Source organism: Aotus nancymaae, unplaced genomic scaffold (genome assembly GCF_030222135.1).
Source record: "Aotus nancymaae isolate 86718 unplaced genomic scaffold, 86718_ANA_hifiasm-v0.15.2.pri h1tg000075l, whole genome shotgun sequence".
NCBI classification, from domain to species: Eukaryota; Metazoa; Chordata; class Mammalia; order Primates; family Aotidae; genus Aotus; species Aotus nancymaae.
In genome coordinates, this window is record NW_026988490.1 from 1383382 (window position 1) to 1403598 (window position 20217).

General features: G+C 52.6%; 1 protein-coding gene across 1 annotated transcript in view; it reads right to left on the reverse strand.

Annotated features, from left to right (window-relative positions):
- The window catches only part of ATP10A (ATPase phospholipid transporting 10A (putative)), a 67511-nt gene that overhangs the window by 37283 nt on the left and 10011 nt on the right, over positions 1 to 20217 (reverse strand). The window contains exons 4-11 of the mRNA XM_064367819.1: positions 20042 to 20173; positions 17890 to 18020; positions 15687 to 15939; positions 12143 to 12360; positions 10739 to 10933; positions 7854 to 8421; positions 2842 to 2945; positions 2621 to 2747 (exon numbers count right to left, since the gene is read on the reverse strand). Of these exons, the coding sequence (XP_064223889.1) occupies positions 2621 to 2747; positions 2842 to 2945; positions 7854 to 8421; positions 10739 to 10933; positions 12143 to 12360; positions 15687 to 15939; positions 17890 to 18020; positions 20042 to 20173 (1728 nt within the window). The remainder of the gene's footprint in view (positions 1 to 2620; positions 2748 to 2841; positions 2946 to 7853; positions 8422 to 10738; positions 10934 to 12142; positions 12361 to 15686; positions 15940 to 17889; positions 18021 to 20041; positions 20174 to 20217) is intronic.

The window sequence follows — 20217 nt, forward strand, 5'->3', positions numbered from 1 at the left end:
GCTCAGGCCTCGCCATTTGAAACACAAACATATCAGGTAGCAGGAGATGCTTAACAACGGGCCTGTGGGAGGGAGGCCGATTTCCTGCATTTGCTCATTTCTGTGGTGTAAATACTCCCACCTTGGCGGACTTCAATCTACTAACATAGCATCAAAAGGCGATGTGCGATTCCTGAACATTTATGTGGGCTATTGCAAAATTCTTCAAAATTTATCCACGGGCTCTGCCAGCAGGCATGAGCAGGCTCCGGTGCACGGCTGGCACCCATGCGGGCAGCCCAGGAGTTCCATCGTCAACACATCGCAGAGCCATCCTCACTGCACCTGGAGGGAAGGAATCCACCTGAGGACGACAGCGGGACGTGGTGGGATCAGAGTTTGGAGAAATGCTGATGGCCAGGATCCCGACTTGACTCCAATCAAAGGCAGCGGAACGGGGGATCAGTAGAAAACCCTGATTTCGGATCCTCACACAGTTGCCCAAGTAAAAATGTTAGAATCCAAGCAAGAAATCCCTGTGAAGAAGACATAGGAAGGTGACTGGATCTCAAGTTCACTATGAGCCTCAGGGGCAGCAGGTGCTGTTAATGACTTAGGATATGTTAACAGAGCTACAGCCTCCGGGCCAAGAGAGGTGAGTGACACACGACCACCAGAGAGAGCCTGCAGAGGAGAGGCCAGCTGGGTGGAAACGGTGTGGAAGCGCCAACAGGAGACTCGTCACCACGCGCCGCTGAGAGCCGGCCCCATGCCTGCACTACACCCAGTGCCTCCCATCATCCCTTCCTTCACCCTAACAGGAGCCTGTAACACTGGGATTACCAGCCCCACATACCAGAACTGGGATGCAAAAGGGGCTGGGCCACTTGACCCAGCCTCCACGACCAGCCTGCACGACCGGCCTCCACAACTGGCCTCCACGACCAGCCTGCACGACCGGCCTCCATGACCGGCCTCCATGATCAGCCTCCATGACCGGCCTTCATGACCAGCCTCCACGACCGGCCTGCATGACCAGCCTCCACGACTGGCCTGCATGACCAGCCTCCATGACCAGCCTCCACGACTAGCCTGCATGACCAGCCTCCATGACCAGCCTCCACGACCAGCCTCCATGGCCAGCCTCCATGAGCAGCCTGCAGTGTCAGTGCAGGACTGGACAACTGAGTCAGGGCTCCTGGGCTCTAAGAGCAGGGAGGATGGAGAAGGGGCAGCCTGGAACTCACAGCCGTGTCCCGAAATAGTCAAGATCTCATCATGTGAAAAGGGAGGAGATTCTGTCTGCACTACTCCAGGGGGTGCAACCAGCAGGCATTGTGAAAAGGCACAGGAGGGCTAATTTCACTGCATTCGAGAAGTTAGTGCTGTCCAGGGGAAAAGCTGCTCCCTGGGGAGGGTGCCCCACAGTGAAGGGTTAAAAACCAGGCTGGTCAGCGACGCTGGGCGGGTGCGTCGGGGAGAACCGGCAGTCGCCTCCTATTCCACAGGCCTGCACAACACCGCCTTCCAAGGAAGCCCAGTCAGTGCAGATGAAGGCAGCCCTCCTTTAGTGAAAGCCAACACTTCGTGGCCTAAAACAGCCACGGCCGTTTCTCAGGCGTTCCACTGAATTCACTTCCAGGGCTGCCGCTCATGGTGCCACTGGGCCCTGGATCCCGGGGCTTTTTGAGTAATGCGTGGCCTCCTATCAGATACGGTGGGCAAACGGTATATAAAATGTGTGCAGGTATACGTTACGCCTGTTGTACATTACGCTATTAAGTGCGAATATTAACTATGTATTATTATTGTATTATTGTACTGTAATACATTACACTATTAAGTGCAAATATTAACTATGTATTATATTAGAAATGTAGAGGTAAACGTGTAGATATCCCCACTTCTCTGCCCAGAAAAAGAGGCCAAGTGAACACCGCCTTTCTGTGTTAAGTGAAGATGGAGTCCCCGGGGCTTTGTGCGTGAGAAGAACCACCTGACCACAGCACCCGGCATGGAAGCAGGCGCAGCGCCCTCAACACCAGCCCCTTGAGGACACACAGAGCATGTACGCAGTGACTCGGCTAACGTTGCAAATGCTTTAATGAACGGGAAATTAGATATTTTAAGTAGTAAAGTACGTATTAACATAATAAATACCTCAATGTATCCCTGATACTACTATTTATTAAGTACTGATATGAACACAGTAGGAAATACGGAGATACTTCAGTAAAAACAAGCCCATTTTCTTCTCATCCACCTTGAATCTGTGAAACATTCCTAAGAGGCCAAATGCAGCAGTTTTTGGGTCCCAAAAGTTTCCCTGTTTCCCGAGGGGAAAGTCCTTTCAACACCCAGCTGCCAGAAACCTCACTCCTTGGCTCTACTTTTGGTGAGAAAGCAAGTTAAGGGGAAGCATGGCAGCTGCTGCCTTGGGGTGCCCGGCGGGCACCACCTGCCTCACAGAAACAGGACTGGGAGAAGATTCAGGTAAGCACCTTCCCACCCCAGCTGCGCCAGCGTCCGGCCAGGCGGCTCCCTAACCAAGGCCAGCCTGCAGAGCAGCCGCTGACCAGAGCACTCACCCCTCCAGGGCCGTCCCTGCAAACCCCACACTGCCCTTAGGCACGCGAATTACCCAGCAGGTGCAGGTTCGTCTCCAGGCGAATGGCAGACTGGAAGAGGAGCTCCTCGCGGTTGTCCAGGGAGGATTCTGCTTCTAGGTGGCTTTGCAACCAGCAGGCATACTCTTCTTTACTCAGAACCTATGGGAGGCACACTGTTGAGTGCCGCACCGGGCGCTGCTCACTGTGGGGTGGCCTCCTGCACGGGCACCCTCGCGGGGCTGCCCCCACTCACCCTCTTGGCGATGCACAAGGTGCGCAGGCCTTCCACCGCGTACAGGTTGAGGTAATTCTGAGTTTTGCTCTGGATCTTTTTCTGATGCCTCCCTCTGGCGTCATCTAGGTTGCAGAGGAAGCAGAAACACGAGTAAGAACTGGCGCCCTGGGAATGATCTTCAGCCCCTCCAAGATTTGCCCCATGTCTGTTCGTTACTTGTGAACAGAGAACAAGTTTTCATACAGAATCCAAAGAGAAAATGAGCTGTTATTTTAAAAAAAGAATCTCATCCATATGCAAATGTTTGCCTGCTTTTATTTTTTCACAGAGACGGGGTGTTGCCAGGTTGCCCAAGCTGCTCATGAACTCCTGGGTTCAAGCGATCCACCTGCCTTGGGCTCCTGAAGTGCTGGAATTACAGGTGTGAGCCACTGCGTCTGGCTGATGTTTGGCTGTTTCTAACATCCTTCATTGAAATAAGCTCATGAAAATAAAAACTTCATCGAAAGTACTCTGGCGTCCTTTTGCCCAGCCTATTAAATGGAGGCTCACGTTCTGCTGTTAATAGAAAGTCTTCATGCAAAGTGCACTTTCTAGCCTCAGAACGTAGGGTCCTTACAAGTAGCATTGCCAGATATGACAAATGATGGCTAAACATGGCATAGGATGTACTGTCACTTAAAAAATTGCCTTTGTAAAATTCCAGTTTAACTGGACATTCTATACATCTTGTTTGTGAGATTTGGCAACACTACTGACCAGTCACGAGGCCCCTGGCCCAGGAAAGCTTGTCTACTGCTCAAAGTCCACTGCCTGACAAAGTGGACCTGGTAAGAGACACTTTTACATGCCTCTCGCCATGGTGCATTTTCCATGCAGGTGATAGACCCTTCAAGGGAGTGACCACTGGTTCTTGGAGGTGGAAGAATCTCACTCTTTCTGTATAAAGCCTAGGTACACATATGTAACAGAAACAGATACACAACATATCTATGTTATTAAAAGGCCATGAGGGGAAAATTGCAAAGTCTGAAAAGGCTCTTTATGGAGTTGATGAGGAAGAAAAAAAATTGCCCTAGAATCCTTTGCTTTAGATATTTACATTTCTGAAAGGATGGTGCCCAAACGCATCTTTGTATTCCTGGTATCGTGGTAAGATTCTCGGAAGACGCAGATAACCTTTTCCTAGAATCAGATTGTTCTTCGAGCAAAGCCATGCCTATCTGGGGGGCTTTGGAACTGAAATACTCAGGGTAAAGCTCTCCCATTGTCCCGGGGAGAGGTGACGTGCGGCATGCACTAGGACCTGCGGTAGTCCCAGGTGTGACACTGAGAGTAATCACACTCTTCAAAACGAAACGAACTGAGCCCATGGAGGGAGGACGGGCCACTTGGGACCCTGGGTGCTCCAGACGATGGGGTGGCCCCACAGGCATTCGTGTCTCAGGTGGACACGGGGTGTTTCTGCACAGGGCCTAGTGACGGGGAGTACCCGGTCCTGCCAGGCAGGAGCGGCTGAGCCCACTGTCCCCTCCTGCAGACACGGACACACATCTGCCCCTTGTACTTGGCTGACTTTCCCTTTACACGTCCTGCCGACCCTACCCCTGGGCAGTCACCGCGGAAAACAGAGGCTGGGCTTTGGAGGGTGGGGCCCTTGTGAAGGCTGGGATGGGTCTACACTCTGATGGAGGGTAGGAGAGGATGGGAAGAACTTAAGCTCCACGGAGACCATCCCTGAGGAGCTGGGGGGCCTCCGAAGGAGAATGTACTGGGGAACAAGCAGGTGCAGAGGAGCGGGCTGACCGAATGTCCCCAGAGGGCATCTGGGGGCGTCTGGTCAGCCCCGTGCTTCTGCACTTGCTGGGGTGATGCTGGGGGTGGTTGATTTCAGGCTGAAGGCATGGCAGTGTTCACATTGCATTTTAGGCGATGGTCAGGCACTATTAGCCCCCTCTTTCTGATGTCCCAGGCCCTGTGTGGTGTGTCTCCCTCTGGTGACCTGCAGGAGTGGGGCCAGCGCTGCCCGGTGCCTCCTGCTGGGCAGGGACAGCGGACAGCTCTGTGCTGCAGGACCCCAAGGCTGCTTCTGGGTCCAGGGTTCGCTGGGGACATAGCTCTGGGCAGTGACCACTCCTGTCACAGTCTGTGAAGATAACTCCAGGGCCCGCCGGAGTCATCTCAGCAGGGCTGAGACAGCTGCGCCTGGCCGTGGGCTGCACCTGATGTCCCCACCAGGAGACGGCAGGAGGGCGGTGCCTGCGGCCCCGCAGAGAGGCCCTCGGAGGGATGGGGGTAGCCACTCTTCATGATTTCACCACGTGCGTTAAAATTGCTCCAAGTGATAATTCCTTTCCTCTAAGCTTTATAAGCAATATTTCCCCAGTAAGGAGTTATCTTATTAAGATGGTAAACTAAGTGGATTTTCTGCTTGCACATGCATGTACTCATCATGCAAAAAATATGTACTGATTACTGCATGGCAGCGCCGTGTGAGGCCCGGGCTAGCACTGGGCTACAGCCAAGCCTGTCCTCGCGCTGGGGGAAGGCAGAGCGGCCTGAGGTTTATGCCTTCAGGACCATACAAACTAGCAACCCCACCAAACCACAAGCAAGTGAATCTTTTGTTTTTTTCTTGTTTTGAGACGGAGTCTCACTCTGTCACTATGCTGGAGTGCTGTGGCACGATCTCGGCTCACTGCAACTTCCACCTCCCGGGTTCAAGTGATTCTCATACCTCAGCCTCCCAAGTAGCTGGGACTACAGGTGCATGCCACCACGCCCAGCTAAATTTTGTGTTTTTAGTAGACACGGCATTTCACCATGTTGGCCAGGATGGTCTTTACTTCTTGATCTCGTGATCTGCCCTCCTTGGCCTCCCAAAGTGCTGGGATTACGGACGTGAGCTGCCGCACCCGGCCGCAAGTGAGCATTAACCGAGAAGGAGCCAGAGACTTGGGAGAGGGACCAAGTAGATGCTGGACGTCGACATAACAGCAGCACTGAGCTGGAGGCTTGCGTGGGGACTTCCCGTGAGGCAGGCACTGTGATTTCCTGTGTAGATGGAAAACTGAGACACAGAAACAGTGGGTAACTTGTCCAGGGTCCTCCCAGCCAGCAAGTGCAGACCCGGGATTTGAACAAGGTCTGTGAGGATGGGCTGGGGTGGAGTCCCTGCTTGGTGGACACTGCACAACTCCCTGCCAGGGCAGGTAAGCCACGGCCCCGTCCTGCTAATAGAACACAGTCACGTCCACTGTCTGCTCCACCAACTCCTTTGCACAGCTTGCAGGCTTTCTGCTCTCCAGGATGGGATGGGCCCCTCCCACCAGTGCCAGGCAGCCCCACGTGCCATGGCCACTCCATGCCTTCCCCTTAGATGCGACCTGTCATGCTGTGGAGTCTGAAGCCAGGACGCAGGATGTGGTCTTGAACTCAAGGCTGTGGAATAGGACAGAGGGGATTGTTTGCTGTAGAATGAAATCACTCAGCTAATTGTCCTATTTATGTTTTTCTTTTGCGTGGATGTAAACAAGAATTGACTTTCAGAAGCAGCAGCTTCCTAGAACTCAAAATCTGTCCATGAATCAGATTCTCTGCCGACGCCAGGACAGAGCCACTGCCTCGGGAGAAAGGCAAAACCCCGCCCGCGGCGGCCACCATTGTGGAGGGTCAACCAAAGTCTTCTCAGAGACACGTTTGCAGATTTAGCTCAGCTGCCATATGGAGGTCACGGCTCTGTGACGGGGAACCGATTTCCTGTACGAAGCTCCTCCCATCCACTTCCCCATCATGAGTGGTCCTGGGCTTCTGTGCCAGGGGTCCTGTCCTGGGGCACTGAGATGCTGGCAAGAAAGGCCGGTGGGAGGTGAAGTACTCCCTAGTTCCAACTCAGAGCTCTGGAAGGGAGCATCCAGCTTGCAGCATTTCCCAGCAGCTGCAGCCCAGGGCTGCTTCCAGGATGCAGCAACTAGGAGGCCTGTGGCAGGCAGTAGAGCCTCGGTGGGGCCCCCAGCTGCTGCAGCACCCTCCCCTCCACCCAGTTCAGTCCCCCGGAGGTGAGACTGCACTCCTCCCTCCTCCAAGCACAGAGGGAGAGGGGGGCGGCCCAGGTCGCTTTATGAGGGGGCTTGGCCCTTCCCCTCCCAAGTCCCAGAACAGAGGGCAGTGGGTAAGGCCAGCAGCCCTCACTTCCTGGACTGCCACTGTGGCCCAAAGCAGCCCCACAAACTGTGGCCTGGACCATTCAGCTGGCCCAGGTCCACGGGCAGGAAGAACTTTCTAGAGTGACTATCTAGATTCTCAACCTTCATTGTTCAGATTTAAAACCTGACACTCCCCAAGTATCCTCTGACCCTGCATTCTTGGAGGTGGAAGTGTCCAGGCATGGACACCCCCTGAATACTTTCTAGTCCAGACCCTTCAAACAGGCAGTGACCTGAAGAAACCGTGCAGTTCTCTGATGGGCACTGCTTTAGGAAAAGGATTAATGAAAATCACTTAAGAGAAGGAATCGGGGCTGGGTGCGGTGGCTCACGCCTGTAATCCTAGCACTTTGGGAGGCTGAGGTGGGTGGATCACCTGAGGTCAGGAGTTCAAGACCAGTCTGGCCATCATGGTGAAACCCCATCTTTTTTTTTTTTTTTTTTTTTTTTTGTGACGGAGTTTCGCTCTTGCTACCTAGGCTGGAGTGCAATGGCGCGATCTCAGCTCACCACAACCTCCGCCTCCTGGGTTCAGACAATTCTCCTGCCTCAGCCTCCTGAGTAGCTGGGATTACAGGCATGCGCCACCATGCCCAGCTAATTTTTTGTATTTTTAGTAGAGACGGGGTTTCACCATGTTGACCAGGATGGTCTCGATCTCTTGACCTCATGATCCAACCGCCTAGGCCTCCCAAAGTGCTGGGATTACAGGCTTGAGCCATCTTTTTTTTTTTTTAAAAAAAAAAAAAAGAGAAGGAATCGGGTGGGGATATGTCTCAGGACTACCTCCCCAGAGCTGGGGTGCCCTGGGCAGGGGCAGGGTACCTGAAGAGCAGGGCAGCAGGAGGTCCATGAGCACCGAGTCGGCCCCCTTGGTGTAGACGCTGATCTCACCAGTGAGCGGGTGCCGGATCACCACGGACATCCTCTTTCGGATGGAGTCGAATCCCAGCGTGTGCAGGAGATGGAAGTTCAGCCTGCCCAGGTGGGGCAGCTCCACCGACACCTGGTCGTGCAGCCGGTCCACCAGCGTGCAGCGGTAGGCTCTGGCCGCGTACACCAGCGCCGCCTCGTCCGGGCTCTCCGCCTCGTACCGCAGCTCGCGCTCTGGCTCCTGCTCCTGAGCGAGCTCCGAGGTCCAGCTGTCCGCCTGGCTGCTGTAGCCATTGCTGGTGATGGCCGGGGCAGGCTGGCCCAGCCTCTCCTCCAGCCTGAGAAGCATGCTGTCACTGGACAGGGTGGACAGGAAGCTGGAGCCTGACTTGTGGTTGGACTTGGTGGTGGCCAGGCTCCCGATGCTGCTGCAGCCTGAGGTCAGGCGGCTGGGCGTGAACCTCCGCAGGAAGTCCTCTATCGTCTTCACGGGGGACTTCAGCTCATACCTCACCCTCACCTGCAAGAGAAATGGTCAGAAGGCAAGTGAGGGAACCTCTGTGCCCCGCAGAGGTCCCACCAGGTTCCCACAGCATGCTCCAGGCGCTTGGAGGAACAATGGCCTCAACTTCCCCACTGGGATCTCAGAGCACACATTTCTCATTTCTCAGATTTCAGGCCTGCATTGAAACTGTAAGCGGAGACAGTATTCCTTCCTTGAGATCGGCCACTGGCCTCTTCCACTTCTCTTAAACAAAGGTTATGCAAGACTCTTTCAGAATGTGATTTCCAAGGGCCCACCAGTGAGGCTCGATGTGAGCGGGGAGTTGCAGCTGGTGGCGTCTGCAGGGTTCGCTGGTGCTGTCCTTGCACTACCATGTCTCCTTGCTTTGCAAAAGCAGCTCAGAGGAGCAGCCTCACCACTGCCTGCCACAAAACGGGGCATTTTTTCCCCAATTAAAAAGCCGCTTAACAAACCACCAGTTTATGCTTCCTTTGAATTATATCTATTAAAAAACTAATATATAAATCACATTTCCAGTCCTCAAAGAATCTTTGTAAGCACATTAATACACTGACAAATTGAGGATTCCAGTCATTGAAATATTTTAACCACTACAGTAAGAAACAAAACGGTTTACACACACACACACACACACACGTGTTAAAGTGCAAAAAGCTCAGTGATAGAGCAACAGAGCCACATTTTTTTTTTTGCTCTTTATTGAAAGCGCAAATGTCAAAACAACCAAAACACTGAATTAGCAATTCTTTAAACTGCAGTTTGACCTTTGCATCCTAAGTTGTGAATTACAGTAACAGTCTCCAGAAAGTCAGGTGGTCCTGCCATGACTTTAAATATGCTACACAGCCAGCTGGGAGGCACAGGCAGCTGCATGGCAATCCCTGCTGGCTCCAAATGTCCTGGAAGGTGACGCTCACCCACCAATATGTGGGAACAGAAATGCACCCAGAGACATGCTGGCCTGCAGCCTGAGTGTGGGTGATTGACAGGCTGGCCCCTAGGTGGAACTCCAGCACGTGTAACCATCAGCACAAGCTTTGAGGGTGCTGTGGTCTCTCGTCCTTCATTTAACATCTGCCAGGCAGGGTCTAACCCAGAAAAGGGGCACTTCTGCAGAGACACACACCACAAGAGTTTTAATGCTGGGGGCAGAGCCCAGAGCCCAGGTAGGGGATGCTGAGGCAGCCAGGAGATGAGCTGTGGCTTTGGGAAGCAGCTCCAGCCCAGGGCTGCAGGCACAGGCCTCAAGCCTGCCGGTCTCTGAGTGGCCAGGCCTGTCCACTTAGAAGTCACTGGGACCAGGTACTACCACACACACTGCTGCAGCACAGAAAATACAGGCCACCTTGTTCACCTCATCACCTGCTGAGGAACCTGCTGAAGAGCTGATCCAGGACGCTGGGAAGGAATCCTGGGAGAGCTGGGGGGCTGGGAGGTCTGTGGCACACACCGGCCCTCGGTACGCTCAGTCTCATTCAAAACTGCCTGGTGCCATCTGCACATCATGTCTCTATCCATGCCCCCTACATGCCTGGCGCACCTCAGGGCTTTCTTGGTGTAATGGGTGATAGAGGAGCCTTCACACAAACAACTCTCCTCTGTCAGGAGAAAACCTTAATGTCAGACTGAACCCAAACAACTTTGAGCACTGCTGTATTTCCAGTATCCTAAATAACCTCTGATAGATTCTTGACCACTTCTCGTTGAACAACAATCTTAGATGCCTCCAAAAATCCTCCCCATGGCCCCATAGCCCAGGCAGACACCTGAGGCACAGGGCGGGGCCAATGTGTCTCCAGCTGCATGGCTGGTAGAGTCAGGATCCATGTGACGGTTCCTCGTCCCAGAGGCCCCCTGCCCCGCTGACTGTCTTATCCTCTCTCCTGCGTGGATCTGGGACCCTGAGGCTCTGGGGGGTTGTCTTGGGCAGCTTCCCTCAGGCCCTGCCCCAGGCCAGGCAGCGGAGGAAGGACCCAGGCAGGCAGGGCCTCGATGCACCTACCTGCCTACCCGAGGCTGGCCCAGGTGGCCCTGTGTCCCTTGCCTCCCAGGCTCAGAGGCCATCTCTGGTGGGCTGTCCCCTCCCACCTGGCCCCACCCTCAGCCCCTTCCCACTGAGGCCCGGGGTGGGCACTGCAGAACCACAAGGGCTGTTTGGCCCAGTGTGAAGCACCCCGCTGCGTCCCCGAGACCCACGATGTGCCAAATGCACTTGCCGCAGGAAAGGGATGGGCTCCTGCCCTCAGGAGGACTGACAGCCATGGCCCGCAGCTCAGGTCAAGGTCAAGTTCAGGGACACGCCAGCACTTGCCTTCTGTCGTGGCTGATCCGGGGACGTGACGACGACCGTGTTGCAGATGGTGAGTGCGATGAAGAAGTCGAAGACGTCAGACAGCTCGGGCGAGAGGTGGGCCAGCGGGTGCTCCTGGTGCCTCGCCGCGGCCAGGCTCCTGTCACACTCACTCACCTTCTCCAGTAGCTTCGGGTCGGGCGTGATGTCCTTCTCCTGGGGAGAAAGGGAGGCTGGCCGTGAGGCCCAACCAGCCGCCTGCCCAGCGTCTTGGGGCGTGACTATGTAAGGTGCTTTGCTGTAAACAGAACTTCATCTCTCATATACATATATGTCATTTTATAATTGTAAATTACTTGTCATTTTAATTGCACAAAACGTACCTAGCTTCTGCCTACTTTGTGGAAAACACGCTTCAGCACTGCCCTCTAGTCCTTCCGCTCTACGTTTACATTTTACAGAAGCAAAATATTTTACATACATATTGGTGGTTTCTATTTTCCCCAAAACATTATTAATGGTCTGAACTTTTCCGGGCTTTTAAGAATTATTTAAAAACACCTTTTCAACAACTTCAAAATGGGCATGTCGTCATTTATTTGACCATCCTTTATCACTGGATATTTAAATTGCTTTCAGTTTTGCTGATGTAATTTACACGTTGATACACTTCCATATGCAGCAGTCTCTGGCTGAATCACTAAGTGGCTAGGGGAGAAGGTTTGAATACTTTAAATACTCTTGAATGGCATTGAAAAATGCTGTGAGGAAACCCCGTTCCAATGCAGACTCCCTCCTGCCAAGCGGGAGAGCCCCCACTCCGAGGGGCCCTGTAGAAACCCACCAATCAGTGTCTACAACTCTAGATCACCCCTACTTAGACGGCGGCTTCTCTGTGGTTTAGAAGCACATGAGAGAACGAGGCCACCACAGAGTGAGCAAGTGGGATTCTTCCTCCCTGCGCTGTTGGGAAAACATCTCGGAAGGGAAAGGCTCTTGCAGAGGCTGTTGCTCCCTTCCGCGCCTCTCCCTGCCGGATGACGGTGGTCCGTCCATTCACGGCCGGGCGGCTGACAAGGCCAGGCACAAAGTATTTTATGGATTTGGGCTCGTCTAATTCAAACTCCCTCGGGAGGGGTTGCCTTTGCTTTTTAGCTGTTGTCATCGTGTCCTGAGGTTTTATTTGCCTCATTTGGCAGCTTGCCAGCAATCAACCAGCTTTAGAAGCCATGGCAAAGGGGCCGTGTCAGTGTCTTGGAAAAGACAACGGTGGAGAGAAAGTGTTGGCCGGAAAAGCTTCTGCTGAGCAGAGCCAAATGCCCAGCGATAGTGTAGGATTAAATATAGACACCTTCAATGAGCCGGGGATGGCGAAAGTGGGGAGGGGACGTGGCAGCGCCCTAGCAGGAGGCCCCGAGCACTCACCATGGGGCTACTGAAGGCCGTGTGCTTGGACAGCATGCTGGCCCTCTTGGCCTCCGCCCGGCTGCCTGTGCGCCGGTGGGACTTGGTGCTCTGGGTTCTGTGCACCACCCGGACACTCTGGTGGCTTCCGATGCTGCCGCGCTGGGACACGGAGCCCCCTCTGGGCACCACCTCCTCCTCCTCCGAGTCTGCCTCCTGGTACCTGGCCAGACGCTGCGCTGTGGGCAGAGGGTGCAGGGTGAGACATGGTGGGGGAAGGCTGGGCACACAGAACCCTTTCGGGTGTTTTAGTTTCTATGAGGCTTCCGGCTGGCAGGGCAGCCCCGGAGCACTCACCACCCTCGTTCCCTAACAGCAAGGGCTAGACAACACCCTCAATTAGCTGCAACCTGGGGAGGCTGACAGTCTCAACTGTTCAGAGATGAGAAGACTGGCTTTCATCTCAGAGGACTTACGGAGCTTTCTAAGGTCGCACAAGTGAGGGGAAGGGGAACGGATTCACACGCAGCCCCTCTGTTCAGGAAGCGCCTAGGTGTACGTGGGGTAGGGTGGCAGGTGGCCGGGGCAGGGACCATGGTGCTCACTTGGTGCTGCGCTCCTTGCTCAGGGCCACGTGGGCGGTAGGCACTGTCTGCTCCTGTCTGGATGTGTGCTATGGCTGCCATGGCACGGGGGGGCTCACACTTCTGGGCTGCACAGCTTGCACCCCCGAGGCCAGGGTTTGGACTCAGCTTTGAAACTCCATCCCAGAGGACCTTGAGCGTGATGTTGTGCTCATGCCTACAGGGGGCCCTGCTGAGCTAATTCCCCATGACCCGGTGCACGCGCCCAGCACCCCTGTAGAGGTACCTGCTCTGTGGCTTCTTGCTAACCCACGGCTCTTGCTAACCCACGGCTCTGAACCAAATGAGGACGGCTTGTTTCTCCGTGGATGAGCAGAAAGGAGGCCATTCATGAGGATGACTCATCAAAACAAGCGTTTAATGGTGCTGAGTTCAAGCAGCAGGGCCCATCAAGAGGCCAGACAGGGAGATACCTGTGGAACTGGCCAGCCACGTGGACCAGGCTCTTAACAGACCCTCCGTGAGAAATGAGAAAAATGGGGACAAAAAGGGGAAGTCACCTGCCCACTGTCACAAGGCTGAGTACTCGTCAGTGCCAGGGATCCAGCTCAGGGAGATCCTAATTCCAGGAGCAGATGCCCCCCCAGGACGTCTCACCAGCTCTCAGGTGACATCAGCCCAGTGCACCGTAAGCAAGGACGCACAAAACCTGGACACGTGACTGTCCAGAGTGAGGTGAGGGGCTGGGTTTTAGCCTCCAGGAAAGTGGACCCGCCCGTCCCACCCTCCCCCAGCAGTGGTCCCGCAGGTCCAGAGCTCCACGGAACCATCCCTCAGGGGCTCCTCCTTCCCTTTGAGGCTGTGGAGGCCATGGCTGCTGTGCTGGTGTTTGTTCTGAAGCAGTTTCTGATCGGCAGTGGCCCTAGGGATGCCTTCCACGTCCTTCGAGAAGATGAGGCCCAGGAGCACGTAGTGGCTCCTCCTGGGCCTGCACAGCCAGCCAGCTCCAGGTCATCAGGCCAGGCTGTCAGAGGGCACACCCAAGGCTTCCACAGCCGGTTCTGGTCCATAAGCAGGGCTTAGGGCTCAGAGTCCCCCTGAAATCCTTTATGAGTTAGAGCTGGAGAGGTCAGATCACAAGATAACTGGCTGATGACACTCCCTGCCTGGGTGCCTGTCAACAGCTGATCCAGGCATGCCTTTGAAACACCTGCTGAGAGGCACGAGGTTTCATTCATCACCGGAAACGCTCCCTGTGTCTTCGGAGGCAAGGAAACTCTCTGGTTTTATGGTAGCATTTGGCAACTGTCAGAACCTTTCTGTAATCTAAGTTGGGATCCTGCCACGGAGAGCCTGAGCATCTAGCTTTATTATTATCTTATAAATTTATTATTATGATTGATTGATAAGTCAACATTGTATATATTTATAGGGTGCAATGTGACATTTGATATGTGTGTACAATGTGGCATGATTAAATTATGCTGATTAACAAATCTGTCACTGTGCTCATCTATCATGTTTTTATGGTGAGAGTTAAAATTTACTCTCTCGGTTATTCTGAAATGTAGAATACATTCTTACTGTCTCTGGTCACCCGGCTGTGCAACACATCTCAAAACCTATTCCTCATGCCTGTCTGAAATGGGCCTGGCTTTGAAGCGCTGCTGCAGAACCGACCGCCCGGGTCTCTGATCCCCTCGTGACTCTGCTGAGCTCTGCTTTTGAGGTTCAGCACCAGGTTTAGCAACTATGGGAGGGGAAGAGGAGGAAGGAGGGAGAGGAGAGGAGAGAAGGAGAAGGGAAAAAGGGAGGAGAGGGAGGCCGAAGGAGGTGGTGGGAGGGAGGCTGGGTGAGTGGATGGAGTACGGTCACTGGTCATCTATTTCGGGTGGCAAATTCAACTTTAAACAGAGTGGGTCAGTTCCTCTGCCTTATGTTTTCATTTTATGTTGAGGAAGACTACGGCTTCCATGATAATTCTTGGTTTTAAAAACAACTCACAAAAATGGCAGGTATTCAACGGATGCCTCCCACCAAATCCCTCTATACAGCAGCTTCGGAGTCAGGCCCACTTGCCTTCCCTGTCCAGTTTTAATTTGCTGTTTCTGTCGCACCGTTTCTGCTGCAGGCAGGACATGGAGCCCTGGATGTGGTGTAGGATGCCTGCTCCTGAGGAGCTGCAGCCCCAGGCACCTCCGTGGCAGGGACCCTGGTCCGCACCCTTTCCTGCACTCACACCCTGGGTTTCGGCAGCTGGCGTCTCCCCCGAGGCACCAGGTTGGAGGGAGGCAGCCACGGATGAGGAAGGGAGAGGTGGGAGTGGGGACTGCTTCAGTCATTGGGAGTGAGGCGATTCCTTTCTTTCCAGTTCCCAGGGACACTGTCCCAGGGGAGAGAATGCAGCACGAATGAGCCAGTGCCCTTCTGAGGATTTTCAGCTGATGACTAGAGAATGGATGGCTAAGTAAGAGACGTCTCTTTGTCCCTTGGTGCGGCAGAGCAAGGGGATGGGATGCCACGAAGTGAGCTCCTCGCGGGTGGCTTGCCTGCTTGCTTAAGAGGATGCCTGGCACTCCAGACCCTGCAGGCACAGGGCGGGTGGCCGTGCCACTGCCTGCTCTGTAAATGGCGCCAGGCTTCAGGTGCTTGAGCTGCTCTGACAGCGGCGTCTTTATGCTTCCCTGAAAATCAGTAATCCCTGAAGCCTGTGTGTGTGTGTGTGTGTGTGTCTGTCTCTCTGTGTGTGTGTGTGTGTCTCTGTGTGTGTGTCTCTCTCTCTCTCTGTGTGTCTGTCTCTGTGTATGTGTCTGTGTGTGTGTGTGTCTGTCTCTCTGTGTGTGTGTGTGTGTCTGTGTGTGTGTCTGTGTGTGTGTGTGTGTCTCTGTGTGTGTGTGTGTGTGTGTGTGTGTCCAAGCAGCTCTGGATAGGGCAGCTTTCTGGTTCAGCCCGGGTTGGGAGCCCCCCACCCCTAGACTCACCGTTTGCGTCATGAGAATATTCTACACCAGACACGGTGCATCTTCGGAAAAGCATCTTATTCTCTGTCAAGGTGCCAGTCTTGTCCGAGAAGATGTACTGTATCTGCCCCAGGTCCTCCGTGATGTTCAGAGCTCGGCACTGCAGCTGCGAGTCTGTTTCTTCGTCATACAACTGCATATCCTGGTTAATGAAATACACCTGGCACACCTTCACAATCTCAATGGAAACGTATAAGGAAATTGGGATCAAAACCTGAAAGAGACGAGGCACCCAGGATGAATGACCGTGAGGACCGGGGAGCTGGGGAGTTAGTCAATCTCTTTAAACAACAAATGACTATGACCCCAAGCAAGTAGGGCCTATACTGTACCGTTAAGAGCTTAAATAGGTTGGTTTAGAGTCAGTATTGGAAAAGCATGGGAGTGTTGACAAAGAGAATAAACTAGGACAGCTTACGGAGCAGCCGCAGAGCGGGGTCCGCTATGGTGTCGGAAGTGTGCTGCCCGTGGCTTGGAAAGCAGCAAGCAATTGTGCTTGAGAGAGGCTAGGACAGGAGAGAAAAGAGAGAGGAAACATCACGGCACAGTCAGTCCTCACACGCAAAGCCAGCTCGCACCATGTCGCACGGCGCATTCGACCCCGGGCCTTCCCCGGGCTCCCGTCTCCCGGGCATACAACCCCAAGTTCAGGGAGCAGTGCAAACACGACAGTCTTTTTTCAGATGCTGGGCTTGTGATTCTGTGCTCTTGTACAACGCAGAGGAAAGGGAGAGAGGCTTTGAGAAATCATTCAGTGATGTCTTCATAATTTAAGAACAATTCTCCTCAAAATTAATGTTTATCTATTCATTTATTTCTGTAGAGTAATGGTACTGAACTAATGTTTACAGACTCAGAATATCATCCCCACACTCACTCGGTTCTCCTGGGAACTCAAGTGTGTTACCAAAACACCAACTACAGTCCTAGCTCAAGACTAGAATGAAATTTGCATTTATTAAAAAAAAACGGATGTAGAGAGTTAAATAAGAGTGTTTCCTGTTGTATGAAGCACATATAAGAGGCAGCAAAGGTTCCCTCCAAGGCAAGGCTGAGCCAGTGTCGCTGGTCACTGAGTTCCCAAGAAGGTTGGTGGGGATCTCACTGCCCCCTCGCCCTCCGGACTCTGGGACCTTCCCCACTCTTTCACAGACCTTTCTGAGCACAGACAGCCAGTCACGGACTTTCTATGTCAGGAAGGCATGTGAATCAATAATAGTAATAATAACAAGTGCAGATAAATGCAATGTAATAACCTCAACTGAATCCTGGAGCAGAAAAGGCACATTTATGGAAAGACTAGTGGAATCTCAGAGAAGTCTGGAGTTTTGTTCAAAGCAAAGGACTGGGCTGGGCGCAGCGGCTCACGTCTGTCATCCCAGCACTTTGCGGGGCCAAGGCAGCTAGATCACCTGAAGTTGGGAGTTCAAGACCAGCTTGGCCAACATGGTGAAACCCTATCTCTACTAAAAATACAAAAATTAGCTAGATGTGTGGCACGCACCTGTGATCCCAGCTACTCGGGAGGCTGAGGCAAGAGAATTGCTTGAACCCAGGAGGCGGAGGTTGCAGTGAGCCGAGATCGCGCTACTGCACTCCAGCCTGGGCGACACAGCGAGGCTCTGTCGTAAAAAACCAAACCAAAAAAAGCAAAGGACTCAAGTTGGCGTCTTAGTTTTCATAATGTCCTGGGACAATGTAATATGTTCACATTAGGGGAAACTGGGTGAGGGGGCGTATGGAAACTCAGCGCAAAATTTATTTAGAAAACTAAATTTTATTTTGGAATGATTTTAAGATTTACACTAAAGTTGCAAAAGGCTTTTGCAAAGACTTTTGCAACTTTTCTGTACATCTTAAAATCATTCCAAAATAAAATCTATTTTTTTAAAAAAAGTAACTGAAAGGAAAAACAGCAAAATGAAAATGATGACCCAGAGCAAACCCTCAAAGCACAAGAATCTTCAGAACAGAAAAGGAGAATTGTAACTTAAAAATCACCCAGGGAAGATTTAGGAGGAAAAATAAAGGGCAGAACTTTTGGCAGGTATATTTGCGGTCCTTCCAGACGCAGAATTTGTAGGAAATTCTGAGCAGAGTAGGATGACTTTAAGTTCTGTTCAGAAAAGTGAAGCAATTATTGTGCGATACTCAGTATTGTTACCTGCAGAACTATTATCATGGTTAAAAATGAGTAGACTGCAGCTGTGACTGGGGACAAGGAGCTTCCGTCAGAGTTGGGGACGTAAAATGATGACTTCTTCTCTTGATACCGCCATATCCACAGTCCATGTCCTGTAGTAATGTTCAAAGACAAATGTTGTTCATCCAACGGAAAAATAAGAACGTTGCCAGCGTATGTTAAAGCAACACTTTAGTATCTGTTGCCTGATGCAAGCACATTTGGCTTTCTCTGTCAGCTCTGCCTTGTCAGAAAACAAAGACACACAATGTTCTTGGCACCTACGATCCAACTTCAGGAAGGAGCTGGGACTTGGTCTCTTCCTACACTAAGCGTTTCCCATTGTTGGTGCTAAGTGGTAGCACTTGTCCCAACCCAGAGCTACGCGTGTGCTGGCAGCCGGCAGCGTGAGGCCCCAAGACGGAATTTTTCAACACACATCTCACAAAACACCAGTCTCACAAAATGCACAGCAAAAAAAACAGTCACTGGACTCGGACACTGCCGTTACTGTCCTTTCCAGAGATTCACGCCTCACATACGGGAGTCTCTGGGAACCAGCAGTCATGCACAGTCCTAATCCAGTGGACCTACACCTGTCTGGAAACAGAAGCCTCCTTCAGGCCCTGTACATCTGTATCTCATGCCACTGGGCCGAGACCGCATCACACCCACTTTGTGTGAGCCCACGTGGAACCTAACTGCTAGCCCCTTCCTAGAATCCAAAGCCATTTCTTGTTTCTCCTTTCATGAAGTTCCCATTAGTCACATCTGTGTTTCTCCGGCTAGCAGCCTTAGTTCAGCACCAACTTACTAATACTTCTTCCCCTGGAATCATCACCACTGCTGTGATGAACGCATTCTTCCACTAAGAAACTGTCAATTCAGAAAATCACATTACACTCAGCCCTCAGTATCTGTGGGTTCCAAATCCATGGATTCAACCAACCATGGACCAGAAAATATTAGGAGAAAAAGATGTTAACTGTGTATATTCCCTAAACAACACATTATAGCAATTACTTACATGACATTTACATTGCATCAGGCATTGTAAGTAACCTAGTGGTGAGGGGTCCCTACCACCCAGGCTGCAGACTTGTCCATGGCCTGTTAGGAGCTGGGCTGCACAGCTGCAGGTGAGCGGCAGGTGAGTAAGCATTCCCCCAGGTGCACAGGTCACTGTGCCCAGCTAGCTGCACGGGCGGCGTGGAGGGAATTCCACGTTGCCATTCACTGATGCTTAGGTGAGCTGCCCCTCTCGTCAGATCGGTGGCAGCATGAGCTTCTCACAGGAGCAGGAACCCTACTGTGAATTGCCCATGGAGGGATCCAGGTTGCACGCCCTGATGAGAATCTAATTAGTGCCAGATGATGTGGAGCAGTTTCACCCCAAAACCATATCCCCCACTACCCCCACATCCATGGAAAAATTGTCTTCCAAAAAAACCAGTCTCTGGTGCCAAAAAGGCTGGGGACTGCTGATTTAAAGTATACGGGAAGGTATAGCTGGGTTACAGGTGAATACTATTTCACTTTCTGTCAGGGATTTGAGGATCTGAAGATTCTGGTATGGCGGGTCCTGGAACCAACCCCCCATGGATACCGAGGGGCAGCTATACTCTGCCATGTCCTTTCTTCCAGGTGTTTCCATGTGGCCTGTGCTGATGCCGGCCGCCCTTGAGTTCAAGTTGGTGAAAAACTGGTGTTTTAACTATTGGGTGCTAGGTCTGCATGTTGGGGGCAGCCTGCCAAGCTCACCTGGAGCCCATTCATTGCTTTTCTTTTCTTGCTTTTTTTTTTTTTTTTTTTTTGAGACAGAGTCTTGCTCTGTTGTCCAGGCTGGAGTACAGTGGCTCAGTATCTCCTCGCTGCAACCTCTGCCTCCCAGGTTCAAGCGATTCTCCTGCCTCAGCCTCCCGAGTAGCTAGGACTACAGGCATGAGCCACCATGCCTGGCTAATTTTTTCTTTTGTATTTTTAGTAGAGACAGGGTTTCACCTTGTTGGCCAGGATGGTCACGAACCCCCGACCTGAAGTGATCCTCCCGCCTCAGCCTCCCAAAGTGCTTGGATTACAGGCATGAGCCACCGGCCTGGTCCCCGTTCATTTCCGATCTGTCTGGGAAACTTACCAACCGCTGAACACAGAGACATGCAAACAAGGAGCAGCACACACCAGAGAACGTCGCCGTTCATCTGCCTCTCCAGCTTGCTTCGCTTGTAGCGGGGCCCGCTGTTGTTCAGCAGAGCCTTGGTCTCATGTCCTGTCGGGGAGGACAAAGGGCCGTGGTGAGTCCGAGCCTGGAGC